This window comes from Artemia franciscana, unplaced genomic scaffold (genome assembly GCF_032884065.1).
Source record: "Artemia franciscana unplaced genomic scaffold, ASM3288406v1 Scaffold_1406, whole genome shotgun sequence".
Classification (NCBI taxonomy): Eukaryota; Metazoa; Arthropoda; class Branchiopoda; order Anostraca; family Artemiidae; genus Artemia; species Artemia franciscana.
The window spans coordinates 20452-41436 of NW_027062815.1; the positions used below are offsets into that span (position 1 = coordinate 20452).

Consider the following 20985-nt stretch of genomic DNA (forward strand, 5'->3'; position numbering starts at 1 on the left):
AACAGCAAGTTGATCTGCATCATCCTCCACTTCTCGCATTTTTTCGTAATCCTTGGCATAGTCGCTTGTGTCTCTTAGTGTTTCTTCTAAGAGGTTCATTAGATTACGAGACATCCCATAATTCAAAGGATGTGCGAGGCGTTCCTCAACAGCTTCATTGCGGTCGAAAAAGTGCATTTGGCCACATTAAGGTGGCTCAATTTTACCTTCAGTAGCTGGAGGACTTCACAGTGAAAACAAGCAACGTTGAAGGGTCCCAAAGAATTAAATGTAACACTTATTAAGTTTATGGTATCTTTGTGCGTTTGTACTTGGTTTTGTGTCACACGTTGCTAGAGACAAAGATTAAGATGCCGCTCTTCTTCTAACCGCGTGAGTCTTTGCTCTTTATTTTCAATTTTGACTCGCTCACATGCTTGGTGTCGCATGTCTTGTAACCGCGTGTGTCTTTCCTCTTCATTTTCATTTTTGACACGCACTAATTGTCTTTTTCACATGTCTTCTAACCTCCCCTGTCTTTACACACATATATATACACCCCGAAAAATACCCCTCCGTTGAAAATAGTGTTTTCCAAATTTGAAGATTTTGAATTTTTCTTTCGTTCAGAATTTCCAAGCAAAGCGAAAAATAGGAACTTACACACCATAGTATCTTAAATTTTATCCCAAAAATAAGTGTCGTTAAATTTTTTGTTGTTGAGCAGCCTCCATTACAACTTCTGCAATTTTTGGTAGTAGTGGGTGCCAAATTAAAAAAAGAATAAGAATGTAACCGAAGAACAATGTAACCGAAAAATCATCAAAATTAATGTAAAAACATATGGCACCCAAAAGTTTAAGAAGGTTAAGTTTCTTATAAAATCATAGTTGGTTTTGCAAACTATGTTCCGGTCTTTTTGACTCCGATATTTATTTTAATTCTATTCGTTTTGGGTTTTATTTATTTATTGAGGGTGATTTGTGGTAATTTTACGCTTACAAAATTATTCGAATTTATTTCTACTCATTTTTGCTCTGTGGAGCTTTTTACTCTTCTTTGACAAACTTGTTTTATGGAAAAAGTTTTTAAATTAATTTATGTTTGTTTTTTATTAACATGAGTCTTTTTCATGGAAAAAAATATTTATTTCTTTGTGGTTTTGTTATATTAGACTCCATAGCCTTTTTTTTAATTTGAAGATTATTTTACTTAGACAATTAAATCCCGTCGAAAAAATACCCCGGACACTTAACTTTAACTTCTCCACATGTAAAATTGTAGTGGCAAAGAGAAAGTAAAACAAATAAAAAGAATTTCGTATTAAAAACACGGAACAAAACAACAAGCATATACAAAGCCTTTTACGGAATTGTATTTACAGAAACTTTTAAACAAACAATTAAATGAATGCTTCGACATTTGTAGCAAAGAGTTCAGCCCTGACCAGCATTCCCCGGTTCTGCAAGGTAGCAGAGGCGTCCTTCCCTTGAAAGAACCTCTTCCCAAGCCTCCATCCCTCTCTCCCTCTTGTGGTAACTAATAGGAAGATAACATGCTAGGTTTACTTATTTCTGATGGATATGATGAAAGAAAGGATGTTTATTAAGCTTGATTTTTCGCTAATAAAAGCGTAAGATATTACATTTTTGACAGAATTGATTTTTTATGAAATTCAAAAGATCTTGAACTTACTTCTGGGATAGTTTTCGTCAGAAAATTGAAGTTCAGTCAGCTCTGGTTTGGGGGTGACACTAAAGACTAAAATCTGGGCAGAATGATGTGAAATCCGGAATGCAAGAATGGAAAATCAGAAAGAAGTCACTCCTTTGAGAGTCTTGATACCATAAACTATAGTAGTTGACTATAACTCACTTGACTACAGAAACGTTTGATGTACTTATGACAAAAAGGGGATCTATGTTTAGAGGCATTGCAAATGAATATGCTAATACCCAGAAGAAATTCCCAGTGCCAGTAAAATCAATTGCACCCATATTCCCCCAACCCCCCATGGAGCTGGTCAATCCCCATAATAACACTGATTGCTCAAAATGGACTAAAGAACTAACCCCTATTGCTTTTATACAGAAAAAATTTGCCAAGCTTAATGCAATTACATATAAAAACCATTTCCAAATTTTTGTTGATGGGTTCAAAATGAACAAGAAGGTGGAAGTCCAACCCATAATATGGCTTAGGGCGTACAGCCCCAAGGTGTGGCTAGTAGTCTTTTTACTATTCTGAATTTTCTATAGCATTTTTTTTTATTGTGTTTGTGATGTGAAGGTGGAACTTAAGTTTTTGGTCAAGTATTCCCAAGGATAAAAAATGGCATTCGAAGATTTGATATCACATTTAACAAATTTTCAAATTTGCCAATAAAGTCGGCCATGCTAGATGAGGGAGGACGATAAATTAAGCTTAGAAATTCTTCATTGTTTGGTAAAAAAAACATTCAACAAAGCAGATTTCAAAAATCATCTCAGTATTCATATATATATATATATATATATATATATATATATATATATATATATATATATATATATATATATATATATATATATATATATATATATATATATATATATATATATATATATATATATATATTCTTCTTTCATCCTGCCGGGATATAATTTTTAGCTAGTATTGCTAAACCACCGTGCTTTTTTCGAGTTCTGCTTCCACGAAAAAATCGGAAATCGCTAATATTAATTTCATTTGCCGAAATTTAATCTAAAAATGCTTCACAATCTCCAAGAATGACCGTTGTGATTCAAATAAATATTTTTGAGTTGCACCTTGCCCGCTCCTCCATCCAAGATAGCTCCAAAAAGATATTATCCACATATTCGGGTTTTTATTAACTATTTCATGAGAAAACAAATATTTATTTGGCAACCCAAATTTTATATATTTTTTCCCAATATACTTAATTTCAATCAACTGAAGGACGTGCATACAGCAAAGTGGTATCATGATATCCAATCTTCAACAAATTATTTCCACGATTTGGGTATAACTGATACGACTCCCATTTCTCCTGCCCACCACGCCCACTCCAAGAAGTATTACCTTCCCTAAATCAAATCAGAAAGAGCTAGATTCTCAATCAGATACCAGATTCCTCATATTGTAAGTAAATTTAATTTAGTAGAAATATCCCCAAGTTTCAAGAACCGATTTTCTTTGAAAAAACATATTTCAAAAACAGTCCTTTGTCTGGATGTTGGGATTGATGAATAATAGATTTTAATATGAATTTTGTTTTGGTATTCTCGTGCTGGGGTGGCGTCCTCTGTTATCTCCTCCCTTGTATATTTTCCTTCTTTTCTTTCTATTCGTTATTCCGACATTTTCTTACCTCTGTTTTATGGCCGACACACCGAGCCCTGCTCCCCGTCGTCCAGTTTAAAAAATTATTTAATATGTAATTTCGTCAATAAAATACCGTGTCTTGAAGGATTGCAATAATGCTTAGTTCTTTAACTACTACTGCAATTGCTACCTTTTTAGAGCAGGTTTTTCGAAGATTCAAAAAGAGGAATAGCCCTGAAAATAAACTAGGTGAAATCTTACTACTACTGCTGATAATGTTCCTAATGGTAATACAACTAGACTACAGAAATTGTTGGAATACTTCCTCCTCTATTTGAATTCTGAGGTAAAAAGAACGAAGATACTTCATTCAAAACTAACTCACTATTATTCACACACTTTTCAATAAATTTGAATGTAGCCCTAAGCCACATTATCCAAAATACTTTTACGATTAAAATCGAAGGACATCCGTGGAATTTATCAAAATGTGGGGGGAGGGGGTAAATGAAAAGGTAAAAAGGGCATTTGGGGCTGAAGAGCGTGATTGTTACTATAATATCTCAATCTGACTAAGGGCTGAATCATATAGTAGCTTTATCATCTCCCTTAAGCCACTACTTTGGCCAAATGAATTGGGAGGAGTTATTATTCCTAGAATACTCTATCTGCTCACTGATGAATTTTTTTTAACTGGGTTAAATATGCAAAATCCAAATTATTGGTACCGACAGACAAACCATTGTTCCAGCTTAAGAAGGACAACTATAATAGTTCAATTTGGATTGTAATAATTAACATAATGCAATTCGCATTTTTTTTTTTAGCGGAATAACCGCATTGGACAAGTTTTCCACGGTGGGAGATAAAACAAAAGGTAAAAAAGACTCAATAGCGAAAAAAAATGTTTCGGAAAGGCAAGGCCACATTGGTCTTTCAAAGGGAGGGGGACGCAACCCCTTGTAAATTATTATTTTGATAAAACTTCTTCCCTAGAAATTTCTGCATTTGGAAGTACCCTTCCATTACTATAAAAGACCACAAATTATTTAAGTTAGTGATTAAAGTTAGAATTAAAAATTGCATTATTTTTGGAGAGCTTGAATCATTTGACAAAAAAAGCACCAAAACGGGCTTTTCAACTTAGCCCTGTAGTTTTGATTTCAGCGCATCTTTGTCGAAATTTTAGCCCAGTATTTTACGAGTTCATTCAATTCTTTTCCCTTGTTTCATCTTACATACTTACACGAAAGGAAAGAGAGAGAAAAGGGAGGGGGTCCCCACGAGTTGAGTACGACGGACTAGCCCCCACCCCAACGCAAACCTTTCTGTCTCGCATGTGTTAAGTTCTCACTTGCGTACATAGACTTCTGTATGTATCATAGGTCTATGAAACCGATCGAGAGAGGGATTTGCATAAATTAAGACTTCCCTTACCTTGAAAATATTTAACAGTTTTTCTTTATTCTCTATAGTAGGCGTGTCTTTGTTCTGTACAAGTTTTGAGAGGAGTATCAAGCCATGTCCTTTAACAGGTATCATCGGGTCATTCAAATATTCCAATGCTTCTTTAAATCCCTCTTTGATTGATTCATCGTCTTTTTTGTTGGGATACAAGTTCATTACTTCTTCTTTCAACTTTATTGCAGGATCAATTACCACGTTTTTTAAATTTTCAAACACAGCCTCCTTATTACTCAATTCTTCAACTATTTTCTTTTCCTTCTCTAATTTTGTCTTCTCCTTCCTCATTCTTTTAGCCATTTCATTAGTATAAATTCCACGTGAAGCTATAACAATTTTTAAATCTTCAGCACATTCTCGAACTTCTTGGTCTGGGTGCCTGTTCATAAGATTATCAAGATCTGGAACCACTGTTTGAAGCTGGTCCCACAGTGAGTTCTTGACTTTCGAAGCACTTGAGGTCAAAGAGGCTAAAACTCCTATGGCTAGACAGACCGATTCCTTGTCTATTAGCTGGCGTTCTGCTGATTCCTAGAAGAAAGAAAAAATGGTCGAATGCTGTTGAATACCATCAAATCTTTATTGCTATATACTTTTCCAAAACCATTTTACACGGACGATATTTGGTCCCCAAAATAAATAGAATACTCAGCCTTGGTATACCTAGCATCTGCCGAGGGATAACTGCCAAGGAGAAGCTAGGATAGTCTACCGCTTTTCGACCGTCCCATCTAGCACTGTAGTTTCTGTTGATGCTGAGGACAGCTTATTTTGCTACCCTGCAATAAACAGAGTGTTTTTCCCAAAGAAAAAAACGGATCTTTCGGCGTTTATTCAGAGATGAAAGGAAAACCTGAATTGTCATTGAATGACACTTGAATAACAGGATATCTGAAGTTTTTACCTTTTCTTACCACTTTTAATGTAGAGATACATTTGTTGAAACTACAGAAGACAAAACAAAAACTACAAATTTGCTACAAATAAACAACGAACAACAAAATTGCCTATTTAAAAAGTAACGCATTAGCCTTCACAGACTTTCTGTACCAAAGGCTTAGCTCTCAAGAATAAACGAAAATACTACAAAAATTATTTGGTTTGGGACGAGGGTCAGTGATGTGACTCTGTAAGCTCAGCCAGAGTCGACCCAGCTCTAAATGGGTACCTGGAGAAATCTGGGGAAGGTAAACGGGAAGGGTTTGCGAAAGCACAGGATGGTTGGCCCCCAGCCCCCCATCACACTTCTTGGCCGAAGAGCCAAGAAACGGAGATTAGCACCGCCGGTAGTAAAGTTTAATGTCGTATTATTTTTTTTTTTACTATCAATAACAGCAAACAAATAGCAGATATTTCAAAATAAGAATGAACAACGAATATTGATCCAAAATATTCCCGTTTCGGTTCACAATTATTCATTATGTCTCGTTGACCTTTACTTGAATTAAATAAAAAAAAAACAAGTTTTTTAAATGAAAGTAAGGAGCAACATTAAAACTTAAAACGAACCAAAATTACTCCGTATATGAAAGGGGCTTTTCCTCCTCAACGCCCCGCTCTTTACGCTAAAGTTTGACTCTTTCTCTTAATTCTATTTTTAAAACAGTAAGAAACTTTAGCGTAAAGAGCGGGTCGTTGAGGATGAAAAGTCCCTTTTATATACGGAGTAATTTCTGTTCGTTTTAAGTTTTAATGTTGCTCCTTACTTTCATTTAAAAAAAAGTTTTTTTTATTTAATTTCTGGAGGTTTTTGAATTAATGCATGTTTTGATCTTGGCTCTCCGCACATAAATGATTAAAACGAAATTTGCATATTAATTAATTGCAATTAATCGGAAGATTCGGAGAAAAAAGGAGCGAGGGAGGAGGCCTAGTTGCCCTCCAATTTTTTGATTACTTAAAAAAAACTAGAACTTTTAATTTTTTACAAACGTTTTCATTGGTAAAAAATATACGTAACTTACGAATTAATTTACGTAACGAACTTCTATATTCGTATGTTTTTATTGCGTGTATGAGGGGGGTCAACCCTCGTCGATACCTCGCTCTTTACCCTAAAGCTTAAATTTTGTCCCAATTCCTTAAGAATGAGCTCTAAATCACAAAAGCCTTTAGCGTAAAGAGTGAGGTATAACGAGGAGGTAAGCCCCTCATATGCGTAATAATTTTTGTTTGTTTTAAGTTTTAATGCTGCTCCTTACTTTCAGTAAAAAAAAACTTTTCATATTTATTTTTTAATTGTTTTTTCAAATAATGCTAGAAAATCCTGCGCCCTCTTCATTGAAATTCTCTTCCCCCATGACAAGTTTCTCCATGAAAATATCCTCCCACGTAACCCCCCCTCAAAAAAATTCCCCTGAAAACGCCTGTACACTTCCCAGTAACCATTACTATATGTAAACACAGGTCAAAGTTTGTAACTTTCAGCCCCTCCCAAGGGGACTGCGGGGGAGTAAGTCGTCCCTAAAGACATAGTTATTAGGTTTTTCGACTATGGTGAATAAAATGGCTATCTCAGAATTTTGATCGGGTGACTTTTGGGAAAAAATGAGCGTGGGAGGGGGCCTAGGTGCCCTCCAATTTTTTGGTAACTTAAAAAGGGCACTAGAACTATTAATTTCCGTTAGAATGAGCCCTCTCGCGACATTCTAGGACCACTCAGTCGATACGATCACCCCTGGCAAAAAAACAAAACAAAAAAAACAAAAAACAAATCATCCGTGATCTGTCTTCTGGCAACAACTGCGAAATTCCACATTTTTGTAGATAGGAACTTTAAACTTCTACAATAACGTTCTCTGATACGCTGAATCTGATGGTGTTATTTTCGTTAAGATTGTATGACTTTTAGGGGATGTGTCCCCCTATTTTCCAAAATGAGGCAAATTTTCTCAGGTTCGTAACTTTTGATGGGTATAACTGATCTTGATGAAACTTATATATTTCAAATCAGCATTAAAATGCGATTCTTTTGATGGAACTATTGGTATCAAAATTCCATTTATTAGAGTTTCGGTTACTGTTGAGCCGGGTCGCTCCTTACTACAGTTCGTTACCACGAGCTGTTTGAAACCATAGATTTCTTCTTTTTCTTTATTCATCATAAGCCAAGTTATTACTAAAAGTTATCATAACTAATTTGAAAACTAATTTTGATGAGATTGTTGCCATAACCCTTTCTCCTCAGCCTTGACAAAGAGTGAATACGACGAAGGCATCTATCGCCCCAATACTAAAACGTTATTTCTTAGGTAAACTAAAAAAAATTTCTTATCTTTTTCTGTATATCTTAAGGCATAGTTTGAAGTTTTATGATCTACAATGGTATATCAAATTTGTCTGTGGTTTTCCAAAGTCTTAAATCTCATGGCAGTCAAAACTGAACCTGAATAAAATCAAACCTGAATCCAAGAAATAGAAATTGTTGACAACAGCTATTTTATTTTTTAAATGGCGATGTTGATGTAATGAGTACGTAGACATCTCCTTATAAGTAGTAATTAAAATCCGAAGATCAATAAAGGTGAACAGAAAAAAAAAATTGATAAGGCCGTCGTCAGAAAAAGAGACAATTAAACATAGGACTGAAGCTCAGGTTAAGATTTGCTACTTCCAGACTTTTTTAACTTAAGATTTAAGTAACAAACTAAGCCATTTATTATTAATCAATTTATTTATTTCTTAAAATTAATTAATTTATTTATTATTAATCCAGCCCTAGCTGGGAAAAACACAATGCTGTAGGATTTCTACACAAGAATTGGAGGGACAGTCCACCTCCCTCCGAAAACTGTTGGAAATAAATTTCTTCATATTTTGATCTGGTTGGCCTACACCTAGGTACCAGGCGCGTCCGCAGGTGGCAGACATGGTAAAGTCCATTAGATATAAAGGATACTTCTGATTATATAAGGAAGAGGCATGAACCAGGGGGGACCCAGCCTTCAGGGGTCCATAAAATGAAACTGAGGCACCCATGCACGGGAGATACAAATTTGTGCACATGAGGAAGGAGGCCCCTAAGATGGTGATGGACAGGGCCCACTGGCGTGTGGATATGTCCCGGCAGACACCAAACCTCTCATCAATGAGAAAATTATATTGGTCATGTAGGACGCCAAATGGAAGGAATCCCTATAGGAAAACAGCCAAGACAGTCCTTGGAAGAACTAATGGCCCCGAAAGGCCACGGATCACCGATGAGATCATTCAATTGTGTAAAGACAAGCGTGCTGTCGCTAATAGGCAAGACCCAGAAAGCAGAGACATTTATAAGCATCTTAAGCGACTAACGGAAAAGAAGATCAGACGCGCTCTGACCGCGTATATTCATAACAAATGTGACCAATACGAGCTCGGCTTCCAAAAAGGCAATACCCATTCCGTTTACAATAGAATACGAGAGCTATCGAGGCGCAAAACTACGCTTACAAATGTAATCCTGGATAAGAACGGGACACCCATCAACGACGCAACAAGAATAAGACAGAGGTGGAAACAAAGTTTTCATAAAAAGTTAACCTCCCAATAAATCTTGCCCCTGCCGTTCTTAGGAGTTTAACCATCTCCCATTGGAACCAAGCCCACCACTCAGAAGCAATGTTGAAGCTGCCTTGAATTCACTCGAATCAAATAAATTGCCTGGACCAGATGGATTACAAGCAGTAATCCATCAAGTCATGACAGACCTCTACCACATAATTGCCACAACTGCCTGGCACAAGGAATATTTCCCGAAAACTCGGTGTTCTGCTATCATAATTACTCTGCATATCAAAGCCGAATGTGACAATTACCGTCCAATCAGCCTGACAAGCCAACCAGCAAAGGTGTTGACCAAGATACTAATGGACAGAATAAAACCATTAACCAGTCACAGCATTCCTGAGTATAAGGCGAGTTTCCGAGCGAACCGCTCAAAGACACTCCAGATTTTGTCATCCGTCAAGTAATGGAAAAGTACCTTGAATACGGTCAGGACCTCTATCAATTCTTCATTGACTTCAAATAAGCTTTCAACTCAATTTGTAGAGAAGGCCTTTGGCATATATTACTGCATTACGGCATCCCATCAAATATCGTATCACTCAATCATAAGATGTATGAGCGGTTCAGAAGCCAAGTACAAACAGTTCAGGGAATGAACGAAGAATTCCAAACTTTTATTGATGTTTTGTAAGGATGCATCTTCTCACCTCAGATATATAATCTCTTCCTCCACTATGTAATGTCGCACGTTGAAGCAACCAATGGGGCAATGATAGGAGGGATCATAATCGACAAGCTGGCATGCACACAAGACATCAACATGATCACTGGATCCGTCGCTGAACTCCAAACCAGAGCAGATAACCTGGAAATAGTTACACGAACCTCAGGAATGAAAATCAACGAGGATAAAACTAAAGCCATGCAAGTGTCAAGATTCAATAGACCATCCCTACCAAAAATAAAACTTAATGGAGCGGAAAAAGAATGGATAGACAGCTTCACATATCTGGGGAGCCAGATCACGAGCGACAATAATCATTCAGTGAACATCAAAAGACACCTCGCTCTGGGTAGCGCCGGCTTCAAAGCTCTGATGCCAATATGAAAGCAAAATCGAATCTCCGTGAAACTAAAACTTATAACTATTCTGCGCCATCATTATTCCTATAGCTATATATAGCTATGAGACGCAACTCCAGGCAACTCGCCACGTTTGAGACAAAGCTGCTCCGTCGAATCACTGGCATAACATACGTAGATCGAGTCTCAAATGCCGACCTACTGAAAAGACTGCAGTATAACACTATCATCCTGGACAAGGTCCGTGTCCAACGATTCAGGTGGCTCGGCCAGGTCAAGCGCATGTCCTACGACCAACTACCGAAAATTGCCTTCAAAGGTGGCATCCACGGTTCTCGTCCTCACGGTCGCCCTCCCAAGCGCTGGAAGGAAAACTTCTCCGACTTCAACCTCGCTGGTCTTCTCAGAATGGCACAAACAGAGAGCAGTATAGGCGACACATACATCCGCTCGTAAGGAGAGAGACCCCAAGAGGACCACCAAGGCCAGATGGGACTTAAGTCAAGTAAGTATTTTGGTCCCCTCCTAAGGCAGGACCTATATGCCCATAATGGCTAAAGCCGTATTTGCCTAAACTTACAAAGAAAAAAACGAGAGACAATGCCCAAATATTTTGGTTTATCTATTTAATTCACTTTAAGATTGTGCCTATCTTTTAATCAATTTTATCCCTAGAGTTCTTTTATAGCCTAAATTTAAGCTATAAACTACCAACAATCTTGAGCTTATAGTTTTGTTAGAAATAAAACTGAAATTAAAAATCCATTATTTTATAAATTCAATTTAATTTAAAATTAGAATAAAAAAGAATTGTACAGCCAAACTTATGCATTTGGAAACTTGACTGTACAATAATAATATAGGATAATTACACATTAAGATTGCCAGGATCTATGGGTCTCAATTTTTCTGGCACCAAAGTTTTTTGGTGATCAATTCAACTTCGATATTATTACATTAAATTCATCGTTCTTCTCAAATGATCTGCTATCAGAAAAGACGGAAGCAAGTACAAAAGCTAATTAGTTAAATTAACTAAAATTAATTAAATAAACCTGCTAATTAAACAAGAGCTAAGAGCTCATATGACACTTGTGACAAGATATTGGGTTCGGTCCGGTTATGTTAATCACGCATCAAGAACTTGTGCTTACGAAACCCCGCTTATATCCTCGCTCGCTTATTCACTAAAAAATCCCCCCAACTCCCCCAAAAGACATAAGATCTGGTCCAGTTATGTCAATAACGTATTTAAAACTTGTGCTAATTCTTCCCATCAAGTTTCATCCTGATCTCTCCACTCTAAGCGTTTACCACGATTTCCAGTTTCCAAGATTTCTGTCCTCCCACCCCCAATGTCCCCAGATCCGATCCGAATTGAAAATGGAGCATCCAAGACATGACATCTTTCTATATATCAAGTTTCATTGAGATCCGATCACCCATTCGTGAAACAAACATACCTTATTTTTCAAGATTTTCCCTTCCTCCGACCCCCCCCCCCCCCGAGATGGTCAAATCGGAGAAACGACTGTTATCAAGTCAATTTTTGCAGGTCCCTGACACGCCTTCCTATTTCCATCGTCCTATCACGTCCAGAAGCACCGAACTCGCCAAAGGATTGGAAATCCCCCCCCCCAACTCCCCCAAAGAGAGCGGATCCGGTACAGTTATTTCAATCACGTATTTAGGACTTGTGCTTATTATTCCCGCCGAGTTTCATCCCGATGTCTCCACTCTATGTTTTCCAAGATTTCCAGTTCCATCCTTCCAACTCCCCCCAAAGCCACCGGATCCCGTCTAGATTTAAAATAACAGATCTGGGATACGAGGTCCTTCTAGGTATAAAATTTCGCTAAGATCCAATCCCCTGTTCGTAAGTTTCTGTTCTGTTCGTAAAATACCTCATTTTTTAAATGTTTCCGAATTAACCATCCTTCCACTCCCCCCTCCCAGATGGTCGAATCATGGAAGCGACTATTTCTAATTTAATTTGGTTCGGTCCCTGATACGCCTGCCAACTTTCAGCGATTGCTATATTGATCACGTATATAGTTTTGGATCTTTCTTCATGTAAAAATTTGAGTGGTCCGGGATTCGAGCCTAAGACCTCTCGCACCCTAAGCAAGAACCAACAAGCCATAATTAAGAACAACAATCACTTGTTTCATCGGCAAATAAAATTCTTCAACTATCTCTTTCGCTCGCTCCCCCCTAGATGGTCGAATCGGGGAAGAAACTATTTTTAATTTAATCTGGTCTGGTCCCTGATACGCCTGCCAACTTTCATCGTCCTTGCTTATCTGGAAGTACCCGAACTAGTAAAACCGGGACCGACCAACCGACCGACCGACAAATAGACCGACGGACAAAAATTGCGATCGCTATACGTCACTTAGTAAATACCAAGTGACATAAAAACTGATTTTTGACTGTTTTTTATAACACTCTTTTCAAACATTTGGATCCGTACTACATATCTTCTATTTACTTGATCCTGCTTAAACATTTTTCTGAATAATATTAAAAGATAAGATATATGATATTGAAAAGGAAACAAATTACCTCTATCTGGATAGCAACTCGTTGCAGGGTCATTTTCGTAAACTCGACGACTTTTACTTGATCTTTCATAATCACATCTTGAATTCCTTCCGATTCAGACAGGAGGCTGATGAGTCGAACAACCATCAGCGATTCTTTCAGTTTAAACATTTTGTCGTCCAATTGTTTCTCAATCCTAAGCAGCTTTGATTCAAAATCATCCCCTTCAGGATCTGAATCTTCCTCCAACGGGTCAATTATTGACCCCAGCCTCTTCAATAGGTGGAGGAAAAACTGACTCAATGTTTCACTATCACCCTGTTTCGTCATGAGATCAACAATTATAATAGCCTTTTCATCGTCACTAACCAGCCAATTTTCTTCATTTTCATCAAAAGTGGCTACAATACCTCCTTCTTCACCAGACTTAAAAGTCAGTCCTTTTTTAAGAGGGAACATCCCCTTTTCTAATCGGTTGAACGCAAGTAGTTCAAAAACCTGAATATTTTCAGCAGTTGAATTATTCTGAAGTGAGCGAAGCAATATTTCCTCGACTGTTGATCGCAAATATGAGGCCCCATAGAAAACACATGAATAGATTTTAAACAAAACTATCAAGATTGACTTGAGATAAGCTTGGACCGATTCCCCTGGCTGAGCATTGTCCACAAAAACCTTTTTCACTTCTTCAAGGCACTGTGAAAGCTGAAACTCATCCGGAATTTCACATTTTTCACTCACTGTGCTGTCTAAACATTGTAGAAGAGGCAGAAATACCGGCTTTAAAAGAAATTTATAAGTTATTTCACTATTTTTTTCCATCATTAACTGAATAATACGAAAACCTAGCTGCAAAAAAGCCGGCTGTGTCTGCGGATTTGAGGTTTTCAGCAGCGAGACGACCTGAAAACAGATAACACGGAATAAAAACAAATCTATAAATGCCAGCTACCAGGTATTTGACTTCGACGAGATTATAAAATGGTTTAAACTTTGGAGAAAAATGACCAAAATTCTCTAGAAATTTCTGGGAAGCTGAACAAAGCAAGATTTAAGGAAGGGATCCCATACGTTGGTCTCAGGCAGCTTAACACTCAGACACCTTCGCTTTATAGTGAAAAAACATACTTTAATTTTGTATATAAAATAAAATCTGTAGATTTACTTGTTGCTGTTTTTAGCTTCATCAAAGTGCTGTATTCAATTTTTAGAACTACGTTCTATTTTCATTTTTCTCCATTTCTTTCACTCATATGACGATATTTTATTTTCATGATGATTGCCCATCACTATGCTTATTTCTGTTTGATCATTAAATAAAAAAAACTAGTTTTTTAAACTGAAAGTAAGGAGCGACATTAAAACTTAAAACGAACAGAAATTACTCCTTATATGAAATGGGTTGTCCCCTCCGCAATCCCTCGCTCTTTACGCTAAAGTTTCACTCTTTGCCACAATTCTGCTATTTAAAACAATTAAAAGATTTAGCGTAAAGAGCGAGGGATTGCGGAGGGGACCACCCATTTCATATACGGAGTAATTTCTGTTCTTTTTAAGTTTTAATGTCGCTCTTTACTTTCAGTTTAAAAAACTAGTTTTTTTTATTAAATTTCTGAACGTTTTTGAATTAATGCATTTTTGATTTTGTCTCTCCGCACATAAATTGTTAAAATGAAATTTTCATATTAATTCTTTTTTGGCTAAATGGCTTTCTCTTAGTTTTGATCAGACGATTTTGAGAAATAATGGGTGGGTAAGGAGGACTAGTTGCCCTCCAATTTTTCGGTTTCTTAAAAAGGCAACTATAACTTTTAATTTTTTACGAACGTTTTTATTAGTAAAAAATATACGTAACTTAAGAATTAACTTACGTAACAAACTTTTATATTCTTATATTTTTTATTATGTATATGAGGGGGTTTGAACCCTCGTTAATACCTCACTCTTTACACTAAATCTTAAGTTTTGTCCCGATTCTTTAAGAATGACCCCTGAATCAGAAAGGCCGTAGAATAAATAGTTGAAATTACTAAAAATACTTTAGCATAAAGAGCAAGGTATTTATCTCCTCCTAAATACCTCACTCTTTATGCTAAAGTATTTTTGAACCCCTCATATGTGTAATAATCTCTGTTCGTTTTAAGTTTTAATGATACTCCTTGCTTTCAATTCAAAAAACTTTTCATGTTTATTTTTTCATTGTTTTTTTTTTATAGTAATGCTAGAAAATCCTGCGCCCTTTTCATTGAATTTCTCTTCCCCCATGACATATTACTCCAAGGTAAGATCCTCCCACATAGCCTCCTATCCTCAACCCCACCCCCAAACCAAAAAAATCCCTCTGAAAACGTCTGTATACCTCCCAATAACCATTACTGTTTGTAAACACTGGACAAAGTTTGTAACTTGCAGCCCCTCCCCCAGGGACTTTGGGAGAGTGAGTCATTCCAAAGACATAGTTATTATGGTTTTAGACTATGCGGAACAAAATGGCTATCTCAAAATTTTGATCCGTTGACTTTATGAAAAAAATGAGCGTGGGAGGGGGCCTAGGTGCCCTCCAATTTTTTTGGTGACTTAAAAAGGGCACTAGAACTTTTCATTCCCGTTAGAATGAGCCCTCTTGCGAGATTCTAGGACCACTTGGTCGATACGATGACCCCTGGGAAAAAAAACAAAACAAAAAAACAAACAAATAAACACGCACCCGTGATCTGTCTTATGGCAAAAAAACGAAATTCCACATTTTTGTAGATAGGAGCTTAAAACTTTTGCTATAGGGTTCTCTGATACGCTGAATGCGATGGTGTGATTTTCGTTAAGATCCTATGACTTTTAGGGGGTGTTTCCCCCTAATTTCCAAAATAAGGTAAATTTTCTCAGGCTCGTAACTTTTGATGACAAAGATTAAATTTGATGAAACTTGTATATTTAGAATCAGCATGAAAATTCGATTCTTTTGATGTATCTTTTAGCATTAAAATTCCGTTTTTTAGAGTTTCGTTTACTATTGAGCCGGGTCGCTCCTTACTACAGTTCGTTACCACGAACTGTTTGATTAAATGACGAGCTGAATCTTTTATAGCTAAAGGAAATTATATTTCCTCAATTTTATTGTTTTTTCTTTGTTTGTTATTTTATCACCATTCAAAACAAAATTTGAATTTCTACCGAAAAAGAATTATTTCCATTTATTAAGTTTGACTTTTTTAAATTAATTCTTCCGTCTGTCTAATATACTTCAAAAGCTTAAATAGCTGTGGCGCAATAAGCGTAATCGACGAGAGAGGAATTTTAAATACAAATGCAGCCGCTCGACAGCCAAGAGAGAATCTTCAAGGTGCTGTAGGAAGGAAGTTACACATTGATTACCACAGTTCTTACAGGAACAAGAAAGACTTGGAAAAATTACAGAAGCAGTAAAATCGGTCAGAGCTAAGGAGAATCACTGAAAAAAAAGAGGTCTTCTGACCTCTTTTTTCATGAAAAGATATTCGTGAAACACTACGTCTGCAAAGAAAGAAACAACGAGAGGAAATACCGCTCATTTGTGCAAAAGTACAGCGGCAGACCTCAACACCCCTTACGCTGTATACCACTTGTCGTCCTTATCTGCCGTTGAACATATTATAACGTGCCCCCGAAGTTTGCCATTGACGACAATGTTACTAAAAAGATGAAACCTGGAAGCCCCAGCGATGATGAAAGCATGAGACCATTTTTAAAGGTGGTGAAATACTTCAAGGAAAATGACGAAGAACGTATTTCGTGCAAAAACGAAATAATTTTTGCATAAAGATGGCCCTGAGCCATGTAGTCCAAGGTATATGAAGAAAAAAGCTGCAAGAACACTTGATGGATGAGCTTGTTGTTGCCAATATAGACAGAAAATTCGATGTAGTTACTTCTAGTAAGATGACTTCTCTCATCTTTCGTGAATACTTTGACAATGAGAAGAAAGGAGCCTGCGAAGCAGAAAACAGAGATTAGTTCTTGCAACTGCTGAACTAATTAAGAGGGATGTCAAAGAGGCTCACAAAAAGAAACTCACACAATCCTTGAAGAGACGTCCTCTGAAGATGAGCTGCATAAGTATATACCAGATAACTGAGAATCGTTTCTCCATACTGGAGAACCGGTTAAATGAAGATTTTGTCGATCAAAATGCTGTTTTGTTATTGATAGTCTGAATTAGCAAAGGGTTCTGTTCATCATAGGCAGAAGTGCAGAAGTTCAATAAGGATGCAGCATGCCACCAATAAGCAGAAACCTAGCTCAGTAGAAACAAGTTTGCCCAACATGTGGGTGACAATATGGATGACGATATATGCATTTCTATTTTTTTTTTAACTCAAAAAGTATTTGGGTTTTTAAGGCTAGAGTAAACAGAAGCTGATATTAACCAATGCCCTGCATATCCACGATTGAATTAGAAAGGAAACGATGCAATTATTACATCGACAGAATTCGAGAATCTCTGGCGAATCTCAAATTCTAACCCATGTCGTGAGCTTGACCTGTTGTGGTCGGTTCTAGGACCCTAAAACCTCCACAGCCTGCTTGGAACGGGCTCATGCAAGCAATATTTCGAGGATCGGCTGAAAAATTCGGCATCTTATTTCTACCCATGATCCACCTTCCTCCGAGCAGTGAGTACTGCTTATACTTACCAGCCTCTATGGTGGAAGTCAATGAAAATATCAGAAAGTGAAAAATCAGGAAGCATTTGGAAAATGATTTTCTTGAAACTAGAAGGATTCCATCTTCTCATCAACTTTCCCATCTACGTAAAACATATAATGCAAAATCGAGCTTGAAGGAAATTCTTGTAATCGTTTATGCTTAAGAAACAGTGCCTCATATGTTGACAGGGAAAACAGTAACTTGACCTTTGCCAGGAAGTATGATCATAGCACGTGTACTCCAAATCTGCCCGTCAAATGTTATGGAGTTTATAACAATAGATTCATTGCAAGCTTTGTGTAAAGGAGTCACTGAAGATCTCGGAGCTGCATTTGAAACGCAGAAGGAAAAACTTTCAGTCGATGGAAACAGAACAATCAGCTTTAGATGCACTACCTCGATATGGTTGGCATAATTCAGCAGTTCCTAAGGGTAGAGAAACTCGGCCTGTTGGAAGAACATATAAGATCAGTAAAAATTACACTTTAATATCTCGCAATAGCATGCCATAGCTAGAACGTCAGGACTAAGAGAATTTACCTTCAAAAAATAGACAAGCTATCCGTTTGTCACGCGGAAATTTGTGGATCTTTTTGCGACGATTGCCTTCCTAAAATAAAGCGGTCAGAAAGACTTGGGACAGTGCTAAAAAGGGTCTTGAGACATCCGGAGGCCATACTGGTTGAGGTCAAATGACAGAATTTCACCAAAAACTTTGGATTATATCGCGTCTCGCTTGCATAGAAGCAAGCTGTCTCATGCACGAGCTTACAAAAAAGAAACAAAGGACTAGCAAACAGCACAAGGACATGGGATCCTCAAGGGAAAAAAGGACCACAAAGACACATTGCTTGTCGAAAGAGTCCTTGAAAAGACAAATTTATTCGAAGATTGTGAACGACTGAGGAATAAAGATATTGGAATAATTGCTGCGATCATAGAATCAAACATAGAGGACGCTCTAAAAGCGGGAACAGAAATTGTTGATGGTATATAGCGAAATATAGTGACCAAGAGACAACTGAGAAATATAGTGATTGGAATAATGCATCCCTTAGAGTCAAACGCAGAAGACGCTTTAGTAGTGGGAACAGTGGTTCTTGATGGCAAGGTCGACAAGTCAGTAAGGGATTATGTTTTCAGAAAAAAAAAAAAAAATCATCATTAACCCTCATGACAGCTAAGAGAGATGGCTAACCAGACATCACACACATAGTTCTTAGCCTAATCTTCCTGAGGTCCATGGTTGTTGCCAAACGTTCAATCATACTAGAAAGAGACTGCTTCCAACAAGAGCTATCTGCTGTTCCTTCGTCCCTCTTTGGCAACGATGGGCTAATGAGGAGACAAAACAAGCCTAATCGTGTGAAAGCTTTTATTTGAAACATGAAAAGTCGACGATAACCTGTGCTCAAATAGAAAAGACCTAATATAGCCCCAACTTCACGTTCTGGATGGTGGAGCTATTTTTCGTAGACTAAAGTGGAAGATTGGAAGTATCTTTCCAATCATATTCGGCCGGTGTTTGGGGTTTGTTCAAACGGAGTACCCACAACCTACAGTGGTTTTTGACAGATGTGATGGAGGACCTACAACAATAGGCCAAAGCAGACGTAGACATAAAGCAGACGTGTGAAATTCAACGGTAAAGAGGTGTTGTTTACTGCAAATATATATCTTCAAAAGTCCAAGGATGAATTTCTATCTAAAAAAATTAAGGCGAGGTTCATCCGTATGCTTGATAAAAGCTTATAAGAATGGGGTCGAAGATGATTCATGCAGAAGGCAATGCAGATGTCAAGATTGTTGAAACTGTTGTCGAGAAGTCTAATATTCTACCTACTGTGCAAGTTGTTGATGATACAGACTTACTCATTCTTTTATTGTCTAATACCAACTCCGATTTCAACAGGATATATTTTTCTCCAGAAGCGAAACAAGGGGCTACATGTGTTATGCGGAACATACACATGATGAAAACTAGCCTGGGAATAGAACTGTACAATTCCATACTTTTCTACCATGCGCTACTTGGCTGCAGTATCACTTCCTACACACAATGTATTGGAAAAGGGAAGTCTATAAGCATATAAAAGGAAAACGCGACGTTCCGTAGAGTCTCTCAAGTTTTCCTCAAGGTAAGTAAAAAGGAGGAGATAGTCAGTGCTGGCAGTGCTGAAGAAAGTGTTTTATCGTCCATCTATGGACACAAGAGTAATGAAGACCTAAGCTCAGCTAGCTATCGTATCTTCCAAAAGAAGGTATCAACATCCTCAAAATTTGAGCATCCTCGAGACTTACCATCCAGACGTGCATCTGCAAAGTTTCACTCACAGCACATCGACCATCAGGTCCAACATTCAGTTGAGATTAAGGTGCTAAGAAATAGTTTTGGCTTCAAAAATAACTAATTTATATTCTGATCAATTGCAACCAATGAAAGACTTGAAGTGCTTCTCTAAGCCGAATAGCCGGGAATCAGGACCATATCCATACAATAAGTCGAGTCCAGATTGCTCTATAACTGGCAAATCATGCAGAGGGATCTCCTGCTCAAGTGCCAAGGAAGCTGAATATGATGATACTGCCTTTAATAGCAATTTTTTTTTCTCTTTTCACGTTTGACAAAACACAAATATTTGAAAACAAATTTATCTAATTCATTCCACAATGTTTGTATTAATTGATTTTTGCTACATTATTAAATGAGTCATAAATTCATATTTAATGAAGCCTAAGACTTTTTCCCTTGACCAAGGTATTCACTGGAGCATTCAATTAAATTGTTTTCTTCGCTTTAGTTCGTCTGTTCAATCTTAAGAAGAGCTTATATCAACTTAAGGTTTCAGCAAAAGGTAGCCGATTCTAGAGAAGAAGCATGTAGTTTATATTCCACAATATTACAATCATGGGTATTTTGCAGGTTTTAATACCTTTCCTTTTCTTCCTTCGTTATAAACGATCAGAAAACCCTACAAAGGATTCTTTACTCACTAAAATAAGATATTTCGCTGAATTTCGCTGAAGTGACAGACTTTACCTCTGTCACTTCAAACTCTAAGGAGAATCTGAAACAATATTCTTGTAGTAAAAGTGATAGAACCTTTTTGCCTTCAATTTCGTTTTCAACCTAATAACCCTGTGGAAGCCACCGCTTTCTATGAATTATCAGAAATAAACTTTATAGCTTTTGCTCCTTCCTCCGTAATTTAATGGCACATTTTACTCGTTTCGCCTCGAAACACCGACGCTGATTTTGGATGTTTTAGTAATCTCATTTTGCCCTATCGAATGATATAAAGATCATTACTGTTGCTATTTGTTCAAGGTCTAAGCCTTGGGGAGAGGGAAGCTATAAGCCACAGTTTCCGGCATTACTTTGAGGACGAGCTCTTTTCAACTTATTTTAGACGAATACCC

General features: G+C 37.2%; 1 protein-coding gene across 1 annotated transcript in view; it reads right to left on the reverse strand.

The window, feature by feature from the left end:
- Nucleotides 1-4638: 4638 nt before the first annotated feature.
- Nucleotides 4639-20985, reverse strand: part of LOC136042518 (transport and Golgi organization protein 6 homolog) — a 53485-nt gene continuing 37138 nt past the window's right edge. Inside the window, exons 8-9 of the mRNA XM_065727480.1 lie at nt 12904-13785; nt 4639-5298 (exon numbers count right to left, since the gene is read on the reverse strand). Coding sequence (XP_065583552.1) covers nt 4654-5298; nt 12904-13785 — 1527 coding nt within the window. The 3' untranslated portion in view covers nt 4639-4653. The remainder of the gene's footprint in view (nt 5299-12903; nt 13786-20985) is intronic.